The sequence below is a fragment of the Corvus moneduloides genome, chromosome 2 (assembly GCF_009650955.1).
Source record: "Corvus moneduloides isolate bCorMon1 chromosome 2, bCorMon1.pri, whole genome shotgun sequence".
NCBI lineage: Eukaryota > Metazoa > Chordata > Aves > Passeriformes > Corvidae > Corvus > Corvus moneduloides.
In genome coordinates, this window is record NC_045477.1 from 29,788,630 (window position 1) to 29,806,942 (window position 18,313).

Sequence of the window (18,313 nt, forward strand, 5' to 3'; positions counted from 1 at the left end):
GGGGATTATCAGCCAGCCCTATACCATGCTGCTGTTAAGAATAATTTATAAGTTTAAGATCAGAGTAGATTAAATAAGTAACAAAGAAAAACAATAAAAAGTACCAAGATAAAGGTGAGTAAGCTTCCTGATTCAAATGCTCACTTCCTAATTCCTCTGAAATTTGTGTGGACATTAAACCAAATGTGAAACCCCCTAAAAAGAAGGAAAGGGAACCAGTCGTAGCCTAAGAGTTACCTAATAGGATATGAGAGCTATTGATCAGGAAAAATATTGTTGTAAAATATCAGTCTGTTTCTATGCCAATGGCATGTTTTGGACAAAGAAATTATAAATCCGCAGATCAAATAAAACACTATTGTAAACTGGAAACTTTTCTTGCTCTGCTTAGTTATGACAGGATTGGACAGCTTTGGTATTTTTTGACACTCTTAGTCCTATTATGGACATTTTCCTTTGCCACAGGAAGCTTCTAAATCCTTCTTTCTGTCACAGGATAAAACATGCTTGTAAGAAAGTGGTGCACTGATGCCAGTTTAGAGGCCAACAGAATTCATGCACCCCCTTGGAGGAGTCACCGGCCTTGGACTTGCATCTGGACACTGACAAACTTGTGTATCAATCCTCCAGGCATGCAACAAAATTAATCAAGAAATGGAGTAGGAAGAGTATTCCTATTTAGTCTCTCAAGCTATTCCAGCGTCTCCAAACAAACGGCTTCTCTTTACTGTCTCTGGAGAGAATCCTGTGTCTTTCAGGAGCTAACATGATGAAGTTGGCAGCTGGTTGGAAAATGAAAATGATTATTCAGCAAAGCATTAAGCTTTAGTAAACTTTGCATCATGACAGAAATCCCCACTCCTGCAGAGAGGGATTTCAGAAGATCTCACCATTTGTGTTTGCAGGATTATTGCTCCTCTACATTACATTCATAAACATCAGCATTATACTGAAGTTCTTGTGTGGCAAAAATTAGTCTCTGTAGAACATTCCAAAGATGAATAAAAACATGGTTTGGTACTTAGGCAGATCTTTTCATACAGGCTAGGAGAGAGAAATTAGGAAAGGGAGATGCTGAGCATTGCCATATTGGAATTATTTAACTTGGGAAGCAATGGGGGGCACAGGATAGTTTTTCTATCCTCCCTTTTGAAATTACAATGCAGGAATTTGATTTAGGAAAACACTGTGTTGCATACGATAAAAACACACATTAGTCAAGAAAAGGAATTTGCTGAAATAAACTTGACAAAGTTAACCACTGGCTTTGCTGTTTTTTTTTTTTTCCAATAAATTCATTGTATCTTTCTGTCTACTACCTACAATATTCAGCTTCTGGTAAAAATATGCATTTTTTAGAAAGACACCATCAGCACAGAGGAATCTGAAAGAGGTTTGAGAGTTCTTCTCAACAGGTGCTGCGTATAAGAATCAGACAGACAAACAACTACACATCTTCCAAAGCCAAAATGTATTTTTAGATTGAAGGCCACCCTCTAGAATAATTTAAAATAGCTCTCTATCTTAGCAGAGGTTTATGATTAACAGGTATGTTATTTGTGCGTTCTACCAATGCCTGTTAATGCCCACATTTGGATCTTCAAATTTTCCACTGTGTACTTTTTGTCTGGAGAAAACCTTGGACTAGAGATAAGGCCATTACCAAAAACGTATTTCTAGCAGCTCCGACTTCCAGTTGGCCTGCCTGGGCTTGAGGTTGAATCAAGACCATGAAGTGCCTGCTGCTTCTCGCCTTTATTGGGGTGGCTGGTGAGTATATTTTTTATTTCTATTTCTGTAATTTAATAGGACGCTGATTTTCTAAGCAAAATTGCAAGGTGGCCTATTGTGGGAAAGCCAAGTCCAGTTTTGACTTGCAGAAGTTTGAAGGTGGAGCCCTGCAACTTCTGTCTTCTGTCTGTTCATAATGCCTTGTGCCACAACCTGGGGAATGAACGCCTCCATAGAGGTTCCTGACCCAGCTATAGAGATGTGGCCATAGCTACAGAAAAAGGCTGCCTCCCTCTTCAGGGCTAAGGAGTGCACAGGGATTTGTTCTGGCCCAGGAAGTCCTAAAGCAGCTGCAAAATGTTGGACGCTGGGTGGGTGCTCCAAGAAAATGTCACTGCACATTTGGTTTGACTTTTTCCCGCAGTCCACTCTTGACTGTTTCTGCAAACGGGGTCCTGGGAAAGACACACCTGTGATCTGGTCCAACATAAGAACATTTCTATGTCCTTATGTTCCCTCAGGGAGTAGCCAGCAGGGCTTTAGTTGCAGATATGAGAGGCACCAGTGTAAGTCTGATCCCCTTCTTTTCTGAGGCTGCAGCAAATGAATGTGCCTTAGACTTGCCCACCACTGCTGCCCTGAGTGTCCATAGAAGGGGAGCCTACAATGAGGGGCTTCAAAGAGGCAGTCACAGGGCACCAGATTACCTTAGGCCAGCTGTTGAAACATGGCACTTCTTATCTCGCAGTTGCCTTCCCCACCTTTGCTGAAGATGATGATGACAAGATTGTGGGAGGCTACACCTGTGCAGAGAACTCTGTGCCCTATCAGGTGTCCCTGAATTCTGGATATCACTTCTGTGGAGGCTCCCTCATCAGCAGCCAGTGGGTCGTGTCAGCTGCTCACTGCTACAAATCGTGAGTGGAAAAAATGACATCCTTCTATAACCTACTTCTGTCTTCCAGTTCACTTCTAGCAGGAATTCTGAGCTATGAGATAGAAATATGTAAGTGCCTCCATTCTGACCGGACACAGCCAAGGGATGGGTGGATCGTTCAGGAAGCTGGGCCGAGGCATCCTGAGGGCTTTTCCACTTCTGCAAATGTTTCTGTGACTGCAGAGCACTGTCTGAAATAACAAGGGGATAATCAATCAACAAATGCTGAGCTCTTATCAAGTGATTTCTTATCAATTGCATGAATCTTGCTAAAGCATTCTCCCTGGAGAACAGGAAAAGGAGTGAGGTCAGGCTAGAGCAGTTTGATTTGTTGCAGAACATTTGTATGAAGCGCTGCTATGTATTTAACTGCTGTCATGTAGTTGCAAACCTGGAGAAATTCACCACTCCTACTGGGAGTGGGTTAAGGTCTCAGTGTGGATCCCCAGGGCTCCCTGCAGGACAAGAAAGATCACCTGCCCCAGAGAGCTTCTGTGGCAGTGATGTTGGAGCAAGTGCACTCAGTGACAGGGAGGTTCCTCTCAACCTGCCAGTAGCAGTAAAGTACGTGCTGTGCCTTCTCTTTTCCAGTCGCATCCAAGTGCAGCTCGGGAAACACAACCTGGCTCTCACAGAATCCACACAGCAGTTTATCAACTCTGCTAAAGTCATCCGCAACCCTGGCTACAGTGCCTACACCCTGGACAATGACATCATGCTCATCAAGCTGGCCACCCCAGCCCAGCTCACCAAAGCTGTCCAGACAATTCCTCTGCCAACCAGCTGCGTGGCCACCGGCACCACCTGCCTGATCTCTGGCTGGGGCAACACTCTCAGCAGTGGCAGTGAGTACTCTGGGGGAATGTACAGCCCCCTGGGGGCCCGGGACAGTCTCCAAGACCTCACCATTAACCCCCAACAGGACAGGCTAAAACAGAGAGAAGTGCTGTGGCACGGGTTTCTTTGAGCGATGGGTCAGTGTAGGGTCAGTGTAGTGGATTCAGCTCATGTCAACAGAGTTGTCAGTTCTCTGAGAATAAGGGTGAAGTCCGAGACTGTAGATCTAGAATTCCTACTAGAGACCTCCATTCTCTTACACCAATGGTCAGAGATGTGCATGGCGAGTGGTGTCTATTCCACTGATGACATCTAGACCTGCACCAGAGGAGAAGATGGTTTTCCTGAGGCTCTGGTTTCTTCCAGGGCATTTGGCACAGGAGTGGCCCCACTGTAGTAAATTGATGGAATTCCAGGTACCCAAAAAGTTGAGGTGGCTGCAGTGTAGAGTGGTGGGGCCACAGGTAGAATTTGTTGCATCTCTACAGAAGGAACCCATGCTGTGCTTACTGTTGAGAGGAAGCAGGATGGCTGCAAGAACAGAATGTGTCCAGCATTTGCTTTTCTGCTAAGATCTTCTCTGAGCTCTGAAAGGGACTCAGCAATGCCATCAGCCATCTCTCCCTATTTCCTTGTAGTTAACTACCCGGACACCTTGCAGTGCCTGAAGGCTCCGGTCCTCTCCGCCGCTGACTGCTCTGATTCCTACCCTGGGCAAATTACCAATAACATGATGTGTGTAGGATTCCTGGAGGGAGGAAAAGACTCCTGCCAGGTAAATCATCTGACTCTCCCATTCATTTCTCTCCTGCCTTTTCCCAGCTGAAGAGGCCTTCAGCTATACTCACTGCACTGGCACACCTGAGTTTTTGAATGACAGCTGAGGCTTCAGGCGCACGTATCCTGAATGTTTGCCAAGTACCACAAAAACTGGCAGCTGACTCATCCTTAGCTGTGGTACCCTTGGAGCTAAAGTCAGGCACGGTAGCATCAGGTGGAGAGGGGGAATCAGAAAGGGCCGTTGTAGAACTTCTGTGCAGAGTAAGCCTGACAGGGCTTCCTCCAAAGTCAGTGATCTCAGGGATCTCTGGCTCGTTGCTCAGGCTGATGCCATTTGCTGAATATCCCTATCCTTTGTGTGCACAGGGAGATTCCGGCGGTCCCGTGGTCTGCAATGGAGAGCTCCAGGGCATTGTTTCCTGGGGTATCGGATGTGCCCAGAGGGGCTATCCTGGAGTTTACACCAAGGTTTGCAACTACGTCTCCTGGATCCAGTCCACCATAGCTGCCAACTGAGACACTCCTTTGGTGTGACCTGTATTTTCTCATCATCATTTCTGCTCTTTTGGGTCTGGACAAGCAAAAATTATGAAAAACTAATAAAGACTTTCAGGCACCCCTACTCTGTGCACTGTTTCTTTGGGAACTTCAATGGGCTGTGATATGGAGCACAGAGGCAGTGAATGCCACTCAGGAGAAAGGATTTAATATTTGTAATCCTGTAGAAGTGGAGGGATCTTGGAACACTTTACCGACTCCTCATCAGGAATCTTTTAGTCGGTTACTTGCTCTTGTTTCTGGAACAGAACATTATTTATGTTCTTTTTGAAAAGGACAAGCAATAGCTCACATTTCCACAGTTCTTGAAGTGATTCTGAAATTCATCCTCAAGTTCTGCCTTTCCCCCTTCCTCTGAGAACACTACCAGCTGCAGCATGTCATCCTTTCTTTTAGCCTGCTTATACCACTGAAGGGAGGAATGGAAGAGGGAGGAAGGAAGTGTTTTGACAGGAGGTCAGCAGGAGGCAGGGCATTGGAGTAGAGACTTTGGACCTGCCACGTGAAAGAGTTGGTCCTTGTCAGGAGGCTGATTGGGATGTGATGTTCTGTGCTTGCAGAATCTGAGAACAAGGCCTTACAATCCCAAATCCCAAGAAGAAAAGGCCAGGAGAGAGGAAGGTGGGAAGTGAGGAAGGAGGGCAGAAAAGCTGCAGGAAGGAAGGACTTAAGGATGGGAGGGAAGCTGGAACACATGCCAGAAAGGGAGGAAGGCAAGGAAGGAAGCAGGAGAGCAGGAAGGTAATAAAAAAGTAAAAATCTAGGAAAGAAAAAAAAAACTCAAAGGAGGACTGGAAATGAAAGTTGCAGGAGGGCAGGAAAAAAGGCTCAGAGAGTGATGGTAGCCATGAGCATCTGCTGGTGCCTGGGGTTCTTTACCTACAGTCCCTGGATACTCTCAAAACTTGGGCTACATCACAAACATCAGATTCTTCAGATGCCAGGGTAGTGGTGTGACTTGGGGTCCCTGCTGCACAGCAGTGTGCCCATTACCTGGAGACCAGTGGGGCCAAGGACCAGTTGGCCTTGTCCTTCCTGCTGGTGGAGAAGGAAGGCGCTGTGCAAAGCATTCCACATGGTGCTTCTGCATGAGCAGAGGTAGCAGACTGAAAGGAAGGAGAGATGGATGAGAATGAAGGAAACAGGAAGGCGTCAGGGGATGGAGAGGAAAGGTCAGGGGGACAGAGTATTTCTCTGTGAATGGCAGAGAAATGAGGTGAGACAGTGAGGACAAGAAGAAAGGAGAGTCAAAAGGTGATTCCCCCATGGGAAAGAATAGAGAAGCTGCTAGAGACCATGAAGAAGACAGACAGATGCACAGACAGAAAGACAGACAAGCATAACCTCGTCTCTACAGAAAGAGCTGGAGGGCAAGTGAAGAAAATGGCGTTCGGTCAAACACAGGGCTCAGTGTGTGCTGGTGGCAGATCCCTGTTTGCCTGGAAAGGTTTGTGCTGTGCTGCACCAGCCTTTGAGTCACTGTGGATCTTGTTCAGCACAGAAATATGTGCCCGAGTCATTGAGTAGGGCATGATCTATCTTCACAGATAAACGGTTGTTCCGAGTCCCATTACTCTGGAAGCGATTTCTGAATTCCTTCTCAATATCTGCTTTGCTACCTGCAGCTGAATATACAACCAACTGCATGCTGGCACCCTTCTCCATGGGCAACTTGTACCAGGACATGGGCCTCGTTGCACTCCCCGATCCAGAACATTCCAGAGTCACAGGGTCTCCCTCCCGGACAACTGTATCTGGTGATTGCTGAAGGGCCCAGCCTGGAAAGACAGGAGAAGAAATGTGGGAAGTGAAATACATTGAAGAGGACAAAAATACACATCCTTGAAGTGTGTCATGGGATGGAATGCCACCAGGATACCAGAAAGCTAAGGGACAGTGCCCTGTTTCTGCAAAAAAGACACATGGGATCAAAAAGCCCCAAACAAACCAGTTTTAAATACAATGGGAAATCTGCTTTGAGAAAGAATGACTTTGGTACTTTCAGGTGAAGTATTAAAATGGGACAGGAAAAAAGAAATCTGTAGCTGTGCAGAGTTTCCTGATTCAATAGGTGGTGGAAAAGCTCCCTTGGTTCATTGCCCATCCTCCCCCTGGACGCCTTGGGGAAGGGGCACTGGGGGCACAGGTGAGGAGGCAGCAGCAGCTCCAGTGCAGCTGTTGAAGAGGAAGGGAAGCCCACTTACCCACAGGCAGCAGGATGGCCACAAGGAACCGGGGGAAATCCATAGAGAAAGGCCACCTCCTTCCAGCAACCTGGGCCTGGTGACAGCACAGACACGGAGATGTGCAAAGAGGAGAGGAGAGGAGGAAGAGATGCGTCTCTCAGTGGGTGGGCAGGGGAGGGAGAGGGAGTCTGAAATGTGACAAGGCAGTTGGCTGTCCGGGAGCGGTGGGGAATGACACCTGCAGGCAGCCATGAGGTGCATGTGCTCTGCTCCTCTGGCTTCCTGCTGGCTGTGAGCGTGGGTGTGCACGAGCAGGTGGGAGTTCAGTAGGTGGGAGAGTTCAGTGCTCTCAGGGAGCATGATGAGACTGTGTGGCAGCCTGAGCGTGTGCACAGGAATGCACAGAATGGCAGAAAAGGATGGGAAGAGAAGGAGATCCCAGGAATGCGTGTTCGTGTCTGTGTCCCCCAGTTTGTGTCCTCTGCAGCCACCCTCACACTCACAGATTCCCAGCCCTGCAAGCTGCAAGGTGGAATCCCTGCTTGTCCTAGGCAGAGCTGACGTGTTGTCTAGGTATGGGAAAAGCTAGTGACCTGTCAACCTGGTGTCTCCTGTAGCAAGACAGAGAATAGTTCTGTAACTCCTCCAGCCCCAAAGGGGGGTCTCAAGGAGAGAAAAGGCTGGTTGTGGCTCTGCACTGGGACTGCGCCTTGGAGAGATTTCTGAAGAGAAGGAAGTGCCCCACAGGATATGCTGCTACAGACTGCCCTTCTCCATGCCAGGGAAGAACTGATACTCTCCTTGTCTCTTTGTTGCAGCACTCTGCAAAAGAGCAACAGCACACAAATGGACTGAGCTGGAGAAAAGAATGTGTTCTTCTCTGCACACGGCCTTGTTCAGCAGCCCAAGGCAGTGGGAAATCAGTGTAGGCAGGAAGAGACACTCGTAGTTTGTGTGCACTGAGTTTGGGTACCGAGGTCTGACAGAGACCCAGCCCATCCGTGCTGTGCTGTGTGCCCAGCAGTGAAGGTTCCTCTCTGCCCATCTCTCCAACCTGTCGAGGTCCCTCTGAAGGGCTGCACAGCCCTCTGGAGTATCAGCAACTCCTCCCAGCTTCGTGGTGTCAATGAACTCGATGAGGAGACTCTCCAGCCCTCCATCTGAGTCTCTGATTAATGGAACACTGTAACCTGTTGGAAATCTCTATTAGCTGCAGTTCTTGCTAACATAACCTCTAATTGTTATCATGTATTTGGTAAAGATAAGCTGTCCATGGATCACAGGGTGGAAAGCAGGTGGATCCTGCCCCAGAGACCACTGTAGAAGGAGGTATTACTGATCCACATAACACTTAACCTGAGTAAGCACAGGCTTTGGCTCTGCTGTAAATACTCCTTGGCCACAGAACAACCACAGACAAGTCGTTGTAACAGAGGAGCATGTGGGCAGCTCCCACACACTACTGGCTACTTCAGCACCTGCCTGGCCTTGCCTTTACCTACAGGTGCACCAAGAACTTCCCACACAAGCATTCTTTCTGTTTGGCAGTGAGAATCATGAGCAGGCTTGACTGCAGTTAAGTAAGAGGAAGGCAGTGGAGTGCAGATTGAAGACAAAAAGAACAAGGTGGGGAAGGAAAGGGAGGCAGAGAGGAGAAGAAGGGTTGGCAGAAGTTAAGTGTATTGCAAGTAAGAGTTAAACCAAGAGTAACAAAAAGGGAGGTGTGGAGTGGCAAGGAGAGAAGGCAGGACAAATAAACTCTCAGCATGTGAGAAGAGGAAAAAGGGAAGGCTGGGAAGCAGAGGAGCTAATGAGTGAGAAGAGATCACCCTGCCTCCTGCAGCACCCATGAGGTGGAAAGCAGGTCCTGTTTGTGCAGGGAGAAGTTTGTGCTCAGCTCCCTCAGCAGCCTCACCACTGTGTTCACTCTCAGCACAGAAATATGTGCCAGAGTGATTGAGAAAGACATGGTCTATTGAGAGGGTGATACTGTCTCCTTTTATATTGCTGCTCTTGAAATGGTTCTCAAACTCCTTCTCCACAGCTGCATTACTGCCTTGTATTGCAGAAGCCAGTAGGGTCAGACTGGAATTCTTCTCTGAAGGCAGCATGAACCAGTACATAGCTGAGCTGGTGGATTTCTTCTTGGAACATTCCACTTTCACGGACTGGCCTTCTTTTATCACCATGTCTGGAGACTGTTCCAGGGCTAACACTGGAAAGGAAAAGAAGGAGCAGTGAGGAGAAGGAAAAAATAGGAACATTTTTAACTAGGCACCGTGGGTTGGGAGGGAAAGGGTGAGAAGAAATAGGGCAGGCAAGGGAGCAGTTCAAGGCATGGGACAGATCTCCAGATCAGCAAGTGAATTTCCAATCTCTCTTCAGTAGGCAAGATGCATTCCTGGGCAGTTTGTGTGCAAAACCAGGAATAATCTATGGGCTGCACAAAGAAAGACAAATAGACAGCCATTGCAGAAGATTCAGGGATTCCTGCCCACCACATTCTTTGCTTATCCTCAGCACAGGGAGCTCTGCAGAATGAAGCAATGCCAGCAACTGGCTACACAGCTGGGAGAGCAGCAGTGGGATGGATGGATGGATGGAGGTGCTTAGGGCTGAGTTGAGTTCACTTACCCAGAGGGGCCAGCATGGCCACAAAGAAACAGCAGGGAACCATGGGGGAAAAGCCCCCTACCCTCTCAGCAACCTGCCCCTTGCAGCTGCCCAAAGATATGTGAAGAGGGAGCAGTGAGTGAGGGTGAGACACCTTGGGGTGGGGCCAGTCAAGAAATGCGAGCAGGCATTGGCTGGCTGGGAACCCTGGGGAATGACCCAAACCATGGCAGGAAAGCAGAAACCCTGCAGAGATGCAGCAGGTGGAAGGGGCAGGCAGGGTGTGGGTGGATGGGTGGGGAGGGAAGGGAGGGAGGGGTTGTATGGGCAGAACTGTGCTGAGGTTGCATGGGAGGCTGAGTGCGTGCAAGGCCGAGGAAGGCTGGCCGCTGCCCTCCTGCTTCTGAAGTCCTTGGGAGATGGAGGAATGAGGGATAAAGGCCACATAGGGCTCCCTTGAATTTTCCCATGCGCTTTCCCTGTCTTCCCCAGACGTGGCTGGTTCAGTTCCTGCCTGGCCACCCCACTTGGCACCCAGCTGTGTGATGGCTCTTTTTCTCTATGCAGCACTGTGGGCACAGCAAATAACATCAGTGAGAGAGAGGCAGGAACCCAAAGACACCACAGCAGCCCAAGCGCTCGGACTTGGGCTGGCTCTCATGGGCGTTGCTGTGAGAGCCGTAGGAGAGGGAGGTAAATACCTGTGAAGAGCTGAGGGACAGTCAATGCCCTGGCATGGGAAGAGAGAAAGGATCGAGTGTGGCCCACAGGGACAGCCGAGTGGGTGACAGGGTGCTCAGGATCGGTGTCAGAGTGGCCTCTCCTTGCTGACTGGAAATAGGCAAAGTTGCCCCAGAGATGGCTTCTCCCTGGCACCTGGGGCCTAGCTGGGGAGCCCAGGCTGTGGCAGACTGGTGCTGCCTGTGGCACAAGGGCTTCCAGAGGTTTGGCTTCAGGATCACACTGCATTTGGCAAATCCAGGCCACCGAGAGCATCAGTGTCATTGCCCCCTCTGCCCTGTGAAGTGACCTGTCCAAGGAGATTTGCTTTCCTGGCACGACTGAGCTTGTCCTCCAGTGGGGTGTGGAGGCTGCCGCTGGGATTCAGCCAGTGGGAGCACTGGGGTCTAGAAAGGAGCTGCACCGTGCAAGTTCATTCACTCGTGCTCTGCCAGTGACACCTCTCTGCTGCTCTGCTCCCAGGCTGAGGTGACCCAGGCCACTGCATCCTCTCCACTGCGCCCTCAGGTGTTTCTGCTCTGAAGAACATCCACGTGGCCTCTCCTGCATGGGACAACCTCTGCATAGGATAGCTGGGGAACCTGATGAGCACAGGGATCAACATCTGGGACAGTGGGAAGGGTGACAGGAACACAGGGACCGAGTGACAGGCCATTCTACCGAGGTCTGCTGTTGGGGTTCCCCCCCCGGCGTGGGGACCGAGGGGAGGGGACCCTGGAGTAGAGGCTCGGCCTACAGGGTTTCCCCACTCCCTGGTCAATCCTGTTCCCCATTCGTGGTTTTTGTGTTCCCCTGCACGGGGAGGACCCTGGTTGTCCCGTGTTTGCTCAGTTCTTCAGCAAGACCCCGGCCATGCGGCTGCAGAATAAAGATCTCTGAAACATGATCTGTTCAAGAATCGTTCCCTATTTCTTTCTGCGGCCCTCGCTGTCTATACATGTTGCAGAAATCCCCGCCGCAACAGATGGTGAGGAATGCATATCAATCCCTGGAGGCAGCAACCTTGAAACAATCAAGATTTTGAAGATCCCAAAAATTCGTGAGTAAAGAAACTCTCTCGATCTCTCTCCTTGCTTTTGTTTGGCTGTTCTCTCTGGACTATGCAGGAATCGTGGAAAATGGGGCTGTCTAAGCCACAGAAGGAAATGTATCTGGAAGTTAAAGAAATCCTGGCACAGCCAGACATGAAACTTTCTCCGGGAGATCTAGAACATTTTTTTGACTGGCTTTTCAAAAATTTCCCTTATGTTTCTCGAGACTTCCTTTTTGATGTTAGTCCCCCTAAAACTGGTCTCTACGATTTTTGGTCCGAGATCTTGGATAAGATAATGGCTCAATCAAAACATGTACTAGTGATAGAACATCTCTGTGCATTTCCTGTAATTAATGAAGCCCTTGGGAAGCATGTGCATGGTCCCATTACCTCTATGGCAGAAGATGACTGTCATCACATGGCTGAGACCACGCGGCAGCCTTCCCAGGCGCACTGTACCGGTTTGGCGAAATTTAGAAATATATCCTCTGAGAGAAGGCACAACCAGCCCTCCCCCACACCAGGTTTGGGAATAATAAATTTTCCTCGAAGGAAAGTGAAGGTGATAAATCTATTTATTTACTAAACACACAGGAAAAGGAAAATAATACTAAATAATAAAATCACTCGCTGTGGAGAAAAAGACCTGGGAAAAAGTGTTGGAGTCCTCCCTTTGGTCTCCTTGGAGCTGGGACTTGGCCCAGGGCCAGGCCCTCTGTGCCTAGTGGAAAGTCCTCCTGATGTGCACTGAGGTTGAAGCAGTCCAGCAGAAAAGGCAGAAAATCTGAAATTCCAGGGAAGGAAAAGCAAAGTTCAACTCTCAGTCTCTCTCCGGAGAAAAAAAGAAACTGAACAACTGGCCAAAAGCTGACCGGGAAGTCGCAAGCCGGCTGCTTCCCCTGCCACAGCTAGAAAAAAAAGTCCCTATCTCTGTGTGACCTTGAACAAGCTGCAAACTGCTTTGAGAAAGTTTTGCTCAGTTTTCCTTCCCCTTCTCAGGCTCAATTTAAAGGCATGGAAAGGCACAAGAATTAATTTCTGGGCATTGAGCAGTGATATGGGATACACATCCCAAAGTCACCCCAAGACAGGCACGTGTCTGCAGCCACAGGATCTCCCCTGCCCGAGCCGGCAGAGGTGCCTTCGCTGGATGCGCCCAGCCCCTTGGGAGCGCACGCCTTGTTGCAGACCCCATCCCTGTCTCGGGGTCCCCTGCTGTGCAACTGCGAGTGGGGGAGCGATGCCGCAGGTGCCGCGGGTGCCATGGGTCACATGCAGCAGAGAGGAGACTCCTGCGAACAGCCAGGAACCAAGAACCAGCACGTGGGACTGCTCTTGCCCCTTCCCCGGCTGTTTACACGAGAAACTGCACAGTGCAGCACTGAGCCAAAACGGGGCCGCTCTCAAAGCAGCGTGGAGTTGGCGGAGCAGAACCACTCACAGGGCACGGGGCTGGCAGCGATGGTAACGCGGGGCCATGCAGGGCCCAGACATGCACTGGAGCAGCGCCGCGTGGAGCAGCCGCAACGTGGGGGCCCGGCCAAGACATTGGCGTCGGCGAAGCAGCAGCCGCGTAGGACCCGCAGCCACAACACTGATGCAAGCACATAATAGGAGAAGTTGTAGCCACAAAAATCACAGGAATTGTGAAATGGTACAATGTCAAAAACAACTACAGCTTTATAACACAAGATGACACAGGGGAAGATGTATTCATCCATAGAACTGCCATTAAGAAGAATAACCCTGAAAAATACCTCCAAAGTGTAGGAGATGGGGAAGTTGTACTTTTTGATATTGTACAAGGAAGAAAAGGCCCATAGACAGCCCACATGACAGGGCCTGGGGGTATTCAGGTCAAAGGCAGCCATTATGCAGCAAATTGTAAACAATAGCCATACCAGCAACCTCCCTACCCACAGCCTTCTTTCCCCTTTTACCCAATTGTCATGGGTTAGCAAGCATAGTCCTGGAAGTGATGTTCTTGCAAAGGGGTGCTTACAGCTTCGTCTGTGACCTGACAGAACCTATCAGCTGGCCAGTTAGAATATGGACAATTCTTTGAGCCCCTTAAAATTGTGACCACCTCTATGATCCACACTTAAGAATAGACTAACCCCCCCACAGCTCTGTCTCATTTCCAGTGTTGGGACAGGTGGCTGCGGGCCCCGTGTGGGGGCCAGCGGGCCCAGCCCAGGCCCTGCTTGGGCCAGGCTGGGCCAGGCCACAGCCATCCTGGAGCCAATGGGCCCTGTTCCACCCGTGGAACCCCCCCCCCCCCCCCCCCAGCCCTGCTGTGGGCAGCTGGAGCGGCTCAGCTCCCCCACCTCTCCAGTGCTGCCAAGATTTCAGCAAAAGTGGCACCGCTGTCTGGCAGAGATCATGTGACCAGCAGCAATAAGCTTCATTCCAGCTGCAAGGCCTAGGTGAGATTAACCCCTTTAGTGCTGTGAAGAGCTGAAAACCTGAGGGAAGAGAAAGAGGAGATGCTTAAAGCTGAAATTCTGTTGTGAAGCTATGATATATCAGAGTACCCGTTGTAATTTCATGAAGGCATGGGGGGTGGAGCGTTCAACTTGTACTTGTGAGCAAAAGCACCTGCGCTGAGATAGGCAGATGCTGTAGCAGCTGTAATTTGATGAGAAGTTTGAACAGGGAGAGATGGAAGTGGTGAGGACTTTTGCTCCAAATGGAAAAGGAGAAAACCTCAGTTCCTAGAGATGCTCCCAGACATAGTCCTAACGATGAAGATGAGGAAGACCCTTTGCTCCCAGGGAAGGAGAATGGCCTCTGTTCTTAGAGATGAAATGTTCCCAGAGATGGGTGAAGAGAACTTTTATTTCTGAATGGCTCAACCTTAAAATTTTACCCCAGTAATTTCAAGAGTGGACACTCGAAAGCAGTTGTGGGAAAAGCTGCAGGTCGGGGAAGGGACTCACATGCGAGCAGAGAACCAACCCGGGCGGCTGTCTCGTTGTGATAATGTTTTCATAGCATGGGCAAGAGAGACTCCTCTTCCTAAATGGACTGAACAAGGTTATTATGGAAGTGATAAACAGACTGAACATCTCAAGGGTTGTCTTTTTACATTGTCAGTGGGAGAAAGGAGAAAGGTGGGGGGGTGGGGCGAGGAGAAGAGTTCTGAAGGTGTGGTATGATTTTTTTCTTCTTTTAGGTCTGTTAATAAACTTCTTTATATTCTTTCAAGTTTGGTGCCCGCTTTGCGTTTCTCCTAATTCTTATCTCACAGAAGATAAACAGTAATGAGTATTTTGGACCAAACCACTATACTAAATTGGTGTTTCTGCTCGGTTACAAACCCAACCCACTACACCAATATGAACACTTACCAAAGTTTACCCCATCCCTAATTTATTCCTAATCCGTTTTTCACCCCATGGCTTCCCAATACAATTCCCTTTCCCAGCAATTCCTCTCTGATGCCAAGGCGGGGATGAAAAGGGGGAGGGAAGAAATTAACTGTCATTGTTTGGAGTCCCAACAGGTACAGATGAAAGAAACCCTCTCCTGCCTCAGTTTCCCCACAGAGCATGCTCAGAGAGTCCTGTCACCCTTCTGCCAGTCCTAAGATGTTCCAGAAAAAAAATCTGTTTGGACATTTAGAGACTAAGGAGGGTGGCTTGTTTTCTTTTAAAACTGTGCTTGTTATCTTATGTTTATCCAGTTGTTTCCAATGTGAAGTTTTAAATCCCTTTTAGTTAAAACAAAAGGGTGAAGTGTTGGGGTTCCCCCCCTGGCGTGGGGACCGAGGGGAGGGGACCCTGGAGTAGAGGCTTGGCCTACAGGGTTTCCCCACTCCCTGATCAATCTTGTTCCCCATTGGTTGTTTTGTGTTCCCCTGCGCGGGGAGGACCCTGGTTGTCCCATGTTTGCTCGGTTCTTCAGCAGGACCCCGGCCATGCGGCTGCAGAATAAAGATCTCTGAAACATGATCTATCAAGAATTGGTCCCTATTTCTTTCCACGGCCCTCGCTGTCTGTAAATGTTGCAGAAATCCCTGCTACAACAGTCTGCTGGCATCACATTTCCCTCAACCTTCTCCTTCCTGTGCCTGGAGCTCTGCCTGACAATAGGCAAGGAGAAACAAGGGGAAATCGGCAAGGATCCCTGCTGGAACTTCTGCCCCAGAACTCTGGGAAGGAGAAGGCTAGTGGGGTGTCAGCCAACTCAGTGTTCCTCTGAAGGAGAAATTCAGTGGAAGTCCTGAGGAAAACTCTATGCAGGTGCTAAACAGGAGACAGGATCAACTGGTGGAGACTGTGTTACAGTGCTGTGGTCTGAATTCACCATGAGAATAATGTTGATAACAGAGTTTTAGTTGTAGTTAAGCACTGCTTACCCCAAATCGAGGACTGTCATAGGTTAGCAAGCATAGTCCTGAAAGGGATGTCCTTGCTAAGGGGTGCTTACAGTTTCCTCTGGGAACTGATAGAACCTATCAGCTGGCCAGTTTGAATATGGACAATTCTCTAAACCACTTAAAGTTGTGATCACCTCTGTGATACACATTTAGGAATAGGCAAACTCCCCCTCCAAGCTCTCTCTCGTTTCTGGTGCTGGGACAGGTGGCTGCGGGCCCTGTGCGGGGGCCAGCGGGCCCGGCCAGGCCCTGCTTGGGCCAGGCCGGGCCGGGCCACGGCCATCCTGGAGCCGATGGACCTGTTCCAGCCGTGGAACCCCCCCCACTGCCTTGCCGTGGGCAGCCGGAGCGGCTCGGCTCTCCCCCCTCTCCACTGCGATAAGAAAAATTCAACATTCCAGCTGCAAAGCTGCAAGGCCGAGGTGAGATTAACCCTTTTACTGCTGTGAAGAGCTGAAAACCTGAGGGAAGAGAGAGAGGAGATGCTTAAAGCTGAAATTCTGTTGTGAAGCTATGATATATCAGAGTATCCTGTTGTAATTTCATGAAGATATGGGGGGTGGAGTGTTCAACTTGTAAGCAAAAGCACCTGCGCTGAGATAGGCAGATGCTGACGCAGCTGTAATTTCATGAGAAGTTTGGACAGGGAGAGATGGACCAGATGAGGACTTTTGCTCCAAATGGGAAAGGAGAAAACCTCAGTCCCTAGAGATGCTCCCAGAGATAGTCCTAAAGATGAAGATGATGAAGACCCTTTGCTCCCAGGGAAGGAGAATGGCCTCTGTTTTTGTTTCTGAACGGCTCAACCTTAAAATTGTACCCCAAAAAACTTCAAGAGTGGACCCTCGAAAGCAGTTGTGGGAAAAGCTGCAAGTCGGGGGAAAGGACTCACACGCAGGCAGAGAGACTCCTCTTCCTAAATGGACTGAACAATATTTGGAAGCGGGCGGCTGTCTCATTGTGATAATGTTTTCATAGCACGAGCAAGAAGAGACTTCTCTTTCTAAATGGACTGAACAAGGTTATTATGGAAATGGTGAACAGACTGAACATCTTAAGGGTTGTCTTTTTACATTGCCAGTGGGAGAAGGGAGGAAGGTGGGGGGAGGAGGAGAGTTCTGAAGGTGGTATAACTTTTTTTTTCCCCTCTTTTAGGTCTGTTAATAAACTTCTTTATATTCTTTCAAGTTTGGTGCCTGCTTTGCATTTCTCCTAATTCTTATCTCACAGAAGATAAACAGTAATGAGTATTTTAGTCCAAACCACTACAAGGACCTTGCAGTGTCTCATGCTCTGCCAGAGAGCAGGTGCACACGCAGCTGGAAGGGAGCATTTCCAGGACAGCTGACCCAAACTGGCCAAAAGGATATTTCCTCCCCTGCAACATGATGCTCAGGATGGAAACTGAGGGGAGCTGGCCAGGGGCTCCCTATCACTGCTCGGGGACAGGCTGGGCACCGTGTCAGTGAGTGGTGAGTGACAGTATTGTGCATCACATGGATTTTGATGAGTTTTATTTCTCTCTCTTTCCCTTTTTATTTACTCCTATTCTTGCTCTGTTTGTATCTCAACCCATAAGTTTTACCCTTTCTCCCATCCCAGCAGGAGAAGGGGGTGGTGAGTGAGTGTCTGTGACACCAAGTGGCTGACTGGGCTTAAACCACAACAACTTGAGCAGCAGACAGCACCTCCCTGTCCCCACAGCTATGGGCTGAGCTGCAGCACCTCTGACCAAGCCTGTGCCTCACACTCCAGTAAGGAATTTCCAGCTTCTGTTCTTGAAGGATTATGAAAATTTCTGTGAGCATCCGATTCCCCTGGGCCCTTGCACTCTGTTTTATGCTGGAGATAAAGAGGAATAAGCAAGTCAGGGCAGCCCTTGTGTCTTGCAGCAAGCAACAGGGGATGTAGTGGATGGGCCAGACAAGATGCTGGCAAACACCAACGACCCCTGCTGAAGAGTTCACTCAGACTTCTTCCTCCCAGTCCTTGCCCTGGTCACCAGGGACATTCCATGGCCAACTTGGGCTGTCTCCTCCTGTGCACTCAGGACAGTTCTCAAACATCAGATTCTTCAGATGCCAGGGTAGTGGTGTGACTTGGGGTCCCTGCTGCACAGCAGTGTGCCCATTGCCTGGAGACCAGTGGGGCCAAGGACCAGTTGGCCTTGTCCTTCCTGCTGGTGGAGAAGGAAGGCGCTGTGCAAAGCGTTCCACATGGTGCTTCTGCATGAGCTGAGGTAGCAGACTGAAAGGAAGGAGAGATGGATGAGAATGAAGGAAATAGGAAGGCGTCAGGGGATGGAGAGGAAAGGTCAGGGGGACAGAGTATTTCCCTGTGAGTGGCAGAGAAATGAGGTGAGGCAGTGAGGACAAGAAGAAAGGAGAGTCAAAAGGTGATTCCCCCATGGGAAAGAATAGAGAAGCTGCTAGAGACCATGAAGAAGACAGACAGATGCACAGACAGAAAGACAGACAAGCATAACCTCGTCTCTACAGAAAGAGCTGGAGGGCAAG

The 18,313-nt window shown here is 49.3% G+C and overlaps 1 protein-coding gene and 1 long non-coding RNA gene across 3 annotated transcripts; one reads left to right on the forward strand and one right to left on the reverse strand.

Annotated features, from left to right (window-relative positions):
* The first annotated feature begins 1,257 nt into the window (after positions 1-1,257).
* On the forward strand, positions 1,258-4,907 carry LOC116439392 (trypsin-like). 2 transcript variants are annotated; one of them, XM_032098860.1, is made up of 5 exons: positions 1,258-1,770; positions 2,480-2,648; positions 3,260-3,513; positions 4,144-4,280; positions 4,652-4,907. In XM_032098860.1, exons 1-5 carry the CDS (start codon positions 1,731-1,733, stop codon positions 4,799-4,801), a joined length of 750 nt encoding a protein of 249 aa, XP_031954751.1. In that variant the 5' UTR covers positions 1,258-1,730; the 3' UTR covers positions 4,802-4,907. The 2 variants fall into 2 exon arrangements, with proteins under 2 accessions (XP_031954751.1, XP_031954749.1); XM_032098858.1 differs by lacking the exon at positions 1,258-1,770 and having other exon boundaries at positions 1,777-2,648.
* Positions 4,908-9,016: 4,109 nt separating this feature from the next.
* Positions 9,017-9,841, reverse strand: LOC116439396. Its single transcript, XR_004238146.1, has 2 exons — positions 9,664-9,841; positions 9,017-9,244 (listed from the first exon to the last, which is right to left on the reverse strand). It is a non-coding gene; the product is annotated as an uncharacterized LOC116439396 (long non-coding RNA).
* Positions 9,842-18,313: the final 8,472 nt, after the last annotated feature.

Coding starts and splice junctions, on each gene's coding strand:
- LOC116439392 (XM_032098858.1), top strand. CDS start 2,398: ATGAGGGGCTTCAAAGAGGCAGTCACAGGGCACCAGATTACCTTAGGC. Junction 2,649..3,259: donor GCTGCTCACTGCTACAAATC/GTGAGTGGAAAA, acceptor TCTCTTTTCCAG/TCGCATCCAAGTGCAGCTCG. Junction 3,514..4,143: donor CAACACTCTCAGCAGTGGCA/GTGAGTACTCTG, acceptor ATTTCCTTGTAG/TTAACTACCCGGACACCTTG.